The 10,371-nt window shown below is 47.5% G+C and overlaps 1 protein-coding gene across 2 annotated transcripts in view; it reads right to left on the reverse strand.

Annotated features, from left to right (window-relative positions):
• The window catches only part of HKDC1 (hexokinase domain containing 1), a 58,566-nt gene that overhangs the window by 9,857 nt on the left and 38,338 nt on the right, over nucleotides 1–10,371 (reverse strand). For both annotated transcript variants that reach the window (XM_017548924.2, XM_017548923.2), the window contains exons 13-15: nucleotides 3,253–3,348; nucleotides 2,968–3,067; nucleotides 1,105–1,288 (exon numbers count right to left, since the gene is read on the reverse strand). In XM_017548924.2, the coding sequence (XP_017404413.1) occupies nucleotides 1,105–1,288; nucleotides 2,968–3,067; nucleotides 3,253–3,348 (380 nt within the window). The remainder of the gene's footprint in view (nucleotides 1–1,104; nucleotides 1,289–2,967; nucleotides 3,068–3,252; nucleotides 3,349–10,371) is intronic.

The following is a 10,371-nucleotide window of genomic DNA, read 5'->3' on the forward strand; positions in this document are numbered from 1 at the left end:
TGAGATGGAGTCTCACCCTGTTGCCCAGGCTGGAGTGCAGTGGCATAATCTCAGCTCACTGCAACCTCTGCCTCATGTTCAAGCGATCCTCCTGCCTCAGCCCCCCTAGTTGCTGGAATATACAGGCATGCACAACCATGCCTGGCTAATTTTTATATTTTTAGTAGAGACGGGGTTTCGTCATGTTGGCCAGGCTGGTCTCAAACTCCTGACCTCAGGTGATCTGCCTGCCTTGGCCTCTCAAAGTGCTGGGATTACAGGCGTGAGCCACCGCACCTGGCTGATCTGGTTAAGTGTGTAACACCTCCCCCTTCACTCTCTCTTCCTCCTTCTCCAGCTATGTAAGACGTGCCTGCTTCCCCTTCACCTTCCACCATGATGGTAAGTTTCCTGCTGCCTTCCAGCCATGCTTCCTGTACAGCCTGTGGAACCGTGAGTCAGTTAAACCTCTTTTCTTCATAAATTACCCAGTCTCAGGTAGTTCTTTATAGGAAAAGGAGAATGGACTAATATCACATGCCAACTCTATCTCTGCTACCCCTTTCTCTCATAATATCAGCATGGAAGTGAAATCTACTCTATTTTTTAAGCCATTCATTAGTTTCAGTATTTTTCATATGATTAGTCATTGGAATATACCTTGCAAGTGACCGTGACCCATGGTAGGACATGACATCATGGTTGAGAACCAGCACTCCCGTCCATCACAGGTGGCCACAACCCCCGCCCCCCCCAGAAAAGGTCACCAACCTGGTAGCCGGCTCCTGAAGGCCTGAAGATGTTGGCCTCTGAAAGAGACTTATTAAAAGCCCATCCCGAGAGGGCTCACTCACCATGCCCTCGGCGAATGAACATGCTGGCAGCCTCTGCCTCACTTCCAGAACCACCACTAGAGCTTAAGGGGCCTTACGGTAATTAGAAAAAGGGACTTTTTACCTGTTCCAAACTTGTCATAATATTTTTCTTTTGTTCCCACATGAAATTTCACTGACATCTGACAGCTGTAATAAGCACACAAAGCTATGCTGTCTATGGTACCCCCTTAAGTCTGGTAGTGTTGCTCACTACACAACCGGCATAAATGCACACAACCACCCTCTTCACCTCTGCTTGCCAGGATTCAAGGAGCCCTCGTCCACCTCCATGTCGTATTGGGTCCGGATGTCCTCTACGCAGCCATTGTCTCCAAATCCTCCCCACTCTGTGTTGATGCACATCTTCCCTTCATCCCCCTCCACCACCTCGATGTTCCTCATGTCTTCCATGTAGCACAGGTTGCTGCCTGTTCCTAGAGGGAATTGTGAAGGAACATCAGTCTTTGAAGACACCACCAGGTTTTAGAAAGGCGGCAGAGTGCAGCAAATAAGAATTTAGTCTTGGAGTGAGACATGACTGAATGTGAATCCAGCTTTACAGTCATAGCTGGCCAACCTTAGGCAAGCATCTCATCTTTCAGAGGCTCAGTTTCTTCATTTCTAAGAAGGAAATAAGGCCGAGCGCAGTCTCAAGCCTGTAATCCCAGCACTTTGGGAGGCCAAGGTGGGCAGATCACCTAAGGTCAGGAGTTCGAGACCATCCTGGCCAACCAACATGGCAAAACCCCATCTCTACTAAAAATAAAAAAAATTTAAAAAAAAAGCTGGGTGTGGTGGCATGTGCCTATAATCCCAGCTACTCAGGAGGCTGAGACAGATAATTGTTTGAGCCTGTGAGACAGAGGTTGTGGTGAGCTGAGATCATGCCACTGCACTCTAGCCAGGGCAACAAAGAGTGAAACTCCATCACTCACACACACACACACACACACACACACACACACACACACACACACAGAAGGAAATAATACCTGCCTTCTGGATTTGTTATGACGTACTATTTGTAAGTTTCCTTCACATGGTAAGCATTCAATAAATCGTACCTGCCATCTTCATCATCATGATTGTTAAGCCCTAGGCACACAAAGCTTCCAACTAGTCATAAAATTAGCAGAGCTGGAAGGGACCATGAGGAATCATCTAGTCTTGGACAAGCACATGCTTGGCATCTGTGAGCCACTCTCTTCTTCCTTGCCCATGACTGGGCCTCAGAACTATTCTCAGCACAGCAGTCCAGGCAAGAATTACAGTCAATCAACAGGCCTCACCTCTTTGCCCTCCTAGATCTAGCCCAATCCCTCCCACAGATGAAGAAACTCAAGTCAGACAGAATAAGCCACCTGCCCAAGCTCACAAAGCAGGTGAGAGTTAGAGTGAGAGGAAACCTCTTAGCTGGCATTGGAGATAGCTCACTGCGTCCCACCCCCTTGTTCCACCTGCTGCTTATACCCAGAAAGCCCAGGCTATCAAATGGAACAACTTCTCTAGGTTCTATCATTACTCAGCCTGTGCCTGTTACCTGGAATGCCTTTTGTCCCCATCTCCACCTGTTCCAATCCTACCCATTCTACCCATCATAGAGAGAGCTTCCCCCTGTAATCTACCCTTGGCCTTAATCATGGCCAGACTTCTCCCAAAGACCCTTAAAATGCCTCTATCAGGCCACTCCTTTCCCCTCTTCTAAGTTTGTTTCCAGCTCCTCTCCTTCCTGTGCACCCTAAGAACCAGAAGAATTCAGAGAACAGAAGAGGTGCACATTGGAGCCAGAGTGAAAATCTGTAATAGCTCCCTCAGCCCCAGGCCAGGATGATCCAACCGTGGTCTCCTTCCTCCCATGACAATCACCCCCGAGGTCCTAACTGAAAGACCCCTTCTTCCTGTGTCATTATCCTTCCTCAATCAAAAGGATGACCTTGGCTTAGGACTCTTAACGAAGAAAGAACTTGGCAACCTGGAGTTCCAATCTTACTTCATCTCTGCCTTGGGCAGAGCCTTTGTATAATGGAACAATGCCTGTCTCCTCACTATGTTAAAAGGCAACCATCAACAGATTCAGGGGGATTAGGCCAATGGGCCATGCCAGACCACTTACCTGCAATCAGGCCAATCTCACAATTAGGATCTTCATAGCCACAGGTCATCATGGTCCCCACTGTATCATTCACAAGTGCAACAATGTCCAGGTCAAACTCCTGCAGAAAAAAACACAAAAGCAGCTCTACTATGAGTTGAATGTGCAAGTCAAACAGCCTTAGCAGGGGCATGTCATCCCAAGGCGGGCAGAGGCCAGAGTCACAGGAACTGGGCAGAAGTTGGCAGAGCAGAGGGTCTCGGAAAGGCGGCAGGAGCAGGCATGAGCCTCAACACCACATCCTACGTTTCTCCTCTTGATGGCTTCCCTGAGCATGTCCACCACGTCCTCCCCTTCACAGTCAGTGGCCTTGAAGCCTTTGGTCCACCCTATGAGTGCTCCCTGAAAGAAAGGAGGGAAAATTCATTTGAGCAATAGTTTGCTGGGGCCACTGCACAACCTCAACATCCAACAGATGTAAGGCACTATAGCTGTCAAGTACACATGTCACTATGCAAGGCACCTGACTGCTTGTCAAGTACACATGTGGTTTTGACTGTGCCTCCACCTCCCCGGCCCCAACCCTGGGCACACCAGCATCGCAGAGCACAACCACTGAGTGTTCTACCGCTGAGTGGAATCACTGCAGCAATTCATACTCATCAAAGCTCATATCATGTTCCCTGGCCATGACTACCCAAAATAAAGGCCTAGAATCATAGTGATGCTACTTCTTTTTTTTTTTTTTTTTTTCCTAGAATCATAGTGATGCTACTTCTTTTTTTTTTTTTTTGAGACAGAGTTTCACTCTTGTTGCCCAGGCTGGTGTGCAATGGCGCAATCTTGGCTCACAGCAACCTCTGTTGGGTTCAAGTGATTCTCCTGCCTCAACCTCCCAAGTAGCTGGGATTACAGGCATGCACCACCATGCCCAGCTAATTTTTGTTTTGTTTTTTTGAGACAGAGTCTTGCTTTGCTGCCAGGCACCAGGCTAGAGTGCAGTGGCACGATCTCGGCTCACTGCAACCTCCGCCTCCCAGATTCAAGCAATTCTCCTGCCTCAGCCTACCGAGTAGCTGGGACTACAGGTGCACGCCACCACTCCCAGCTAATTTTTTGTGTGTTTTTAGTAGAGACAGGGTTTCACCATGTTGGCCAGGATGGTCTCGATCTCTTGACCTCATGATCTTCCCGCCTCGGCCTCCCAAAGTGCTAGGATTACAGGCGTGAGCCACCGTGTCCAGCCATGATCCAACTCCTAACTTAGCCAAGGACAGATTATGATGTGATCAAAGGCAAAGCTATCAAATGTTTATCAAAGCATGTTTCACAGTGAAAAACTAGAGGCATCCTACAGCTCAACAGTATGGATCTATCATTCTGTACCTCAATACAGGGCATGGTATACACCCATAAATAATTGCACTGTCAGAGAACATTGGACATGAGAGAAAGAGATTTTCCACACACTGTTAAGTGAAAGCACATCAAACAAATACAGATAGTGAATTATTCTATTTTTTTTTCTTTCTTTTTTTTTTAAAAAAAAGATGGGGTTTTACCATGATGGCCAGGCTGGTCTTGAACTCCTGACCGCAGGTGATCCACCCACCTCGGCCTCCCAAAGTACTAGGATTACAGGCGTGAGCCACAACACCCGGCTATTTTTTTTATTTAAAAAAATTTTTTTGAGATGGAGTCTCGCTCTGTTGCCCAGGCTGGAGTGCAATGGTGAGATCTCAGCTCACGACAACCTCCACCTCCAGGGTTCAAGTGATTCTCCCTGCCTCAGCCTCCCAAGTAGCTGGAATTACAGGTGCTCAACACAATGCCTAGTTAAGCTTTTTGTATTTTTAGTAGAGACGGGGTTTCACCATGTTGGCCAGGCTCATCTCAAACTCCTGATCTCAGATGATCCGCCTGCCTCGGCCTCCCAAAATGCTGGGATTACAGACATAAGCCACTGTACCCAGACACTATTTGCATTTTTAAATATACACACACATACTCGTATCTGGAAAAGGACTGGAATAATATATACACCAAAAGGGTTAACAATGATTCCCTCTGGATACAAGATTATGTGTCACTTTCCCTCTCTCCTTTTTGTTAGTCTATATTTTCTAATTTTTCTAAAATTAAAATATATAATTTTTATACTATTGAGAAAGTAGTTTTTGTATTTTTTTTTCTTTGAGACAGACTCTCACTCTGTTGCCCAGGCTAGAGTACAATGGCATGATCTCGGCTCACCGCAACCTCTGCCTCCTGGGTTCAAGCGATTCCCCTGCCTCAGCCTCCTGAGTAGCTGGGACTACAGGCATGCGCCACCACACCTGGCTAATTTTTATATTTTTAGTAGAGAGGAGGTTTCACCATGTTGGCCACGCTGGTCTCAAACTCCTGACCTCAAGTGATCCACCCACCTTGGCCTCCCAAAGTGCCGGGATTACAGGCATGAGCCACTGCGCCCCACCAGAAAGTAGTATATTTAATTCTCAAAAGGAAGCCTCAAAAGGTTGCACTGTTAGCCTGAGGCAAGATTTAGTCTAGCCCCAGACTCCATCACCTAGAAAGCCAGGGTGGGGTGAAGGCAGACAGAGCTGGGATGTCTAGGCCAGCAGAACCCCTGGGACAGGAAAGGAAGTCAGAAAATCTGATAGCAGCACCGTCAGCCCCCGTGGCTGGATGCCACTTCACCCTGAGGCCATTAGCCCGCAAGCCCCAGTCTCCCCACTTCCCTCCATAGTTCTTGGGAAACTGGGCCCCTGGCTGGCTCCTTCCCTGGTTGGTATGTGTAGAACATTAGAGAGACACCCCCAACTGGGAAACCTCTCTTATTAATTGCAATTATACAAAACTAATCTATTTTTTGATGTCTCTCTCTTTTCTCCCCAGCCATCAGGGGCTTTGCTTCTAGCTACCCACGGGTCTCCCCTTCCTCCTCACTGTGTCTACATGACACCTTCAGAGCTGCTGGGAAAGAGGCCCAGAGGCACAGTGCCCTGAGCCAGGAGCAGTAGCTGTGCCCTGGCGCCCAGTCAGGACCGCAGACAGCTGCACACGGCACGCTTCCGGACCATGTATTAATTTTTAATGGCAGTAGCAATGCAGGAATGCATTAGTGTAAAAAATTAAAATGTTGCTGATAAGGATAGTTCCCTTCAGCTCCCATCCCTCCAATCTGAGAGCTAACCTCTGTCATTAGTCTGATACTCATCCTTCCAGACCTTTTCCTCTCCACCTATTAGTATTTTTTTTCCCCCATTTCTTCTTTTAGGTGTGAAATTACACATATTTTTAAGTAAATAAATTCACACTGTGTGTGAGCTACTGCAATTTGTTTTTTCTCATTCAGTAATGTATCTTCTAGACCCTTCCAGGCCATTTATATGGATCTGCCACGTTCCTTCACTGAGCAAAATATTCAGAAACAAATCCACAGAACACACCTATAAAATGAGTTCTATTTTTGTGATCATTTTCAAATGAAGAAACCAAGGAACAGAGAGGTTAAATAACTTACCCAAGGTCACACAGCCAATAAGTAGAAAAGCCAGGATTTGAACCCAGGCATTGGCTCCAGAGCTCATACTCGTAACTATTCCAACTACTGCCACCCAGTTAGGTAAGGAAGTATCCATGAAGCACTTAGAACAGTGTCTGTCACAGAACAGCCACCATGTATGCATTTGTTAAATAAAAATCAAGTAGTTAACTCCATATGATTGATATACCATACTTTATTTAGTCACTCTCCATTGCCAGATATTTGGGTTATTTCTCATTTTTTTTTAATTATTTTTTTAAGGCAGAGTCTCGATCTAACGCCAAGGCTGGAATGCAGTGACGTAATCTTGACTCATTGTAACCTCTGCCTCCCAGGCTCAAGCGATTCTCTTGCCTCAGCCTTCCCAGTAGGTGGGATTACGGGCTACTAGCAAGCACCACGCCTAGCTAATGTTTGTATTTTTAGTAGAGACGGGGTTTCACCATGTTGGCCAGGCTGGTCTCAAACCCCTGACCTCAAGTGATGCACCCGCCTCAGCCTCCCAAAGTGCTCGGATTACAGGCATGAGCCACCACACCCAGCCCTCATTTTTAAAATCAGATTAAAAACCAGATTTTTTTCAGTATTTCTATGGTGCTACAGTCAACATCCTTCCTCGTTGGGCATGTGTTTGCGAAGCTGATCTGCTGGTATTTAGAATGTGTGCATTTTTAATCTGAAAGATCCCGCTATGTACCAAATAATTCTGTCTTATGAACCCCTCTTGCCCCTTTCTCTGAGTGATGGGTGGTGGGAGGGGAGCTGCCACTCATCCCTCAGAGAAAAGGACAAGTGTGCTTGGATGGTGCTCTCAAAGCCCTCCAAGCTCCATCTCCATTCTGACTATGCACCTACCCATCAGATGAGGCCTCTGTGCCTCAATTTCCCCATATGAAAAATGAAATAAAAAATAAGCATAATGCACATGAGGGTATCACTTCTTGAGTTTTTGTTTTGATTAGATATGCTTGGTTGTACAGTGCATTATAGCTAAGATGGTTCAGAAACCCTGGCATCAAGAGTGTGCCTCCTGGACTCCAGGTCCTGATTCCCAACACGACAGACAGTGAGAGCCTAGGGTCTGCTGGCCCGTGCTGGGTTGGAGCCTCCATCTCCGTTTACAGGTGTGACAACTCAGGCAGCTCATGCCACTCTCTCTGTGCTGCCATTTTTCTCAGCCACACAATGGTGATGAAAACAGTGTGTATACACACAAGAGACAGTATTCCCCTTAAAGATGAAGGAAGCTCCAACACATGCTACAACATGGATGAACCTTGAGGACGTTATGCTCACAGAAATAAGCCAGATGCAAAAGGATAAATGCCGTATGATTCCACTTACATGAGATACGTAGAACGGTCAAATTCGTAAAGACAGAAAGTAGAAGAGTGGTTATGGGGGCTGGGGAAAGGCGGATCAGGGAATCAGTGGTTAACGGGTACAGCATTTCAGATGGAAAGGAAAAAGTTTAAGAGACGGATGGTGGGGATGACTGCACAAAAATGTGAATTACTTCATGCCACAGAACTGTGCACATAAAAAACAGTTATAGTGGGAAGTTTATGTTATATATATTTCACCACAATAAGAAAATGGTGCTGGGCACGGTAATCCTAGCACTGTGGGAGGCGGAGGCGGGTGGATCACAAGGTCAGGAGATGGAGACCTTCCTGGCCAACATGGTGAAATCCAACATGGTGAAATCCGGTCTCTATTAAAATTAAAAAAAAAACAAACAGCTGGGCGTGGTGGCACATGCCTGTAGTAGCTGAGGCTTGTTGTTCTGCCGCCCAGGCTGGAGTGCAATGGTGCAATCTCAACTCACTGCAACCTCTGCCTCAGCGTCCCGAATACCTGGGATTACAGGCACACACCACCACACCCAGCTAATTTTTATATTTTTAGTAAAGACGGAGTTTCACCATGTTGGCCAGGCTGGTCTCGAACTCCTGACCTCAAGCGATCTGCCCACCTCAGCCTCCCAAAGTGCTGGGATGACAGGCATGAGCCACTGCTTCTGGCCCTGGACAAAATCTTAATGCATCTTTGGTGCTACTCTTATTATTGTCCTGAGCTCTCTGGTTGACCTGCTGAGCTGATCAGAGTTCTCCCATAAATCTAGGAAGCTGTATTCTGCTTTACGCCAGTCTTGGAAGCTTGGCTGATGAGAGTCTATCAGAAAGACAGAGCTCCTCGCCACAAGCTGGTGAGTCTGTCTATGAAGTTGAGGCCAGGGGTTTGCAGAGAATCCTCTGCCATCATGTCAGCCCCTGGTGACAGTGTACCCCTTCCTCACCACCATTACCAACACCGGACTCCTCTCAGCCTCCTCCAGGCTGAATTCCAATCCTATGCCACCTTAAGTCTGAAGGATGATACTAGGATTTGAGTGCCCGCCAGGTGCTAGACACCGTGCTGTGCATTTTACACACACGAGCTCATTTACTTCTCACCGTATTCCTCCATTTTCACCAATGGGGAAACCAAGCCTCAGAGAAGTTAGATGATCTTCTCAAGGTTACTCAGATGTGGGCCGGGCACAGTAGCTCACACTTGTAATCCCAGTACTTTGGGAGGCCAAAGGCGGGTGGATCACCTGAGATTGGGAGTTGGACACCAGCCTGACCAACATGGAGAAACCCCATTTCTACAAAAAACACAAAATTAACCAGGCATGGTGGCACATTCCTGTAATCCCAGCTAATCAGGAGGCTGAGGCAGGACAATTGCTTGAACACGGGAGGCGGAGGTTGTGGTGAACCAAGATTGCACCCCTGCACTCCAGCCTGGGCAACAAGAGCAAAACTCAGTCTCAAAAAAAAAAAGGTTATTCAGATGGGAAGCAGTAGAGACAGGGTTGCAAACCAGGAACCCATGACCCCAGAGCCTGTGTTTCCTGACGCTGGGATGGACACCGGGCCTCTCTATGCGGCCACATCTGGGCCTGCTCCCAAGCCCCTAAGGATATGCCCCTTCCCGGAGGCTTCCTGTGTGGGCACTGGCAGAGGCTACAAACTGGCTCCCTCCATCTGCAGAACAGACAGCTCTGCCCCAGCCTTATGCAAAGGCCCAGCCTCACTCACCCACTGCCAGCTCCAGGCAAAGGCCCCCATGACTCACTGGAGCTCTGGGCACTCTAAGAGCTCAGACCGGTATCTGGTCCCCACATCTAAGCTCCACCTCTTAGTTAAGCTAGTTTACAAAAAAACAAAAACAAAAACAAAAAAACCCATGCTAAAAAACACACAGATTGCTGGCCTACCTGTGTCTTAGCTTCCCATTTAAAAACCTTTATTCATTATACATACAATTTAAGCCCGGGTGGTTTGTTGTTGCTGGTGGTGAGATGGAGTCTCGCTCTGTCATCCAGCCTGGAGTGCAGTAGCATGATCTCAGCTCACTGCAACCTCTGCCTCCCAGGTTCAAGCAATTCTTCTGCCTCGGCCTCCTGAGTAACTGGGATTACAGGCGCCCGCCACCATGCCTGGCTAATTTTTGTACTTTTAGTAGAGACGGGGTTTCACCACGTTGGCCAGGCTGATCTCAAACTCCTGACCTCAGGTGATCCGCTCGCCTCAGCCTCCTAGAGTGCTGGGATTGCAGGCGTGAGCCACCGCACCCAGCCTTGTTTGTTTTTACACACAGACACATAAATACACACATACATACACACACACACACACACACACACGCACACACAAACACACACATTTAGAGATGGGGACTTGCTGTATTGCCCAGATGGGTCTCTAACTCCTGGACTTAAGTGATCATCCCACCTTGGCCTCCCAAAGTGCTAGGATTATAGACGTGAGCCACTGCACTGAGTGTGCTTGTTGTGTATGTGTGTGTGTGCATGCTTTTTTTTTTTT

The sequence above is a fragment of the Cebus imitator genome, unplaced genomic scaffold (genome assembly GCF_001604975.1).
Source record: "Cebus imitator isolate Cc_AM_T3 unplaced genomic scaffold, Cebus_imitator-1.0 Scaffold215, whole genome shotgun sequence".
Classification (NCBI taxonomy): Eukaryota; Metazoa; Chordata; class Mammalia; order Primates; family Cebidae; genus Cebus; species Cebus imitator.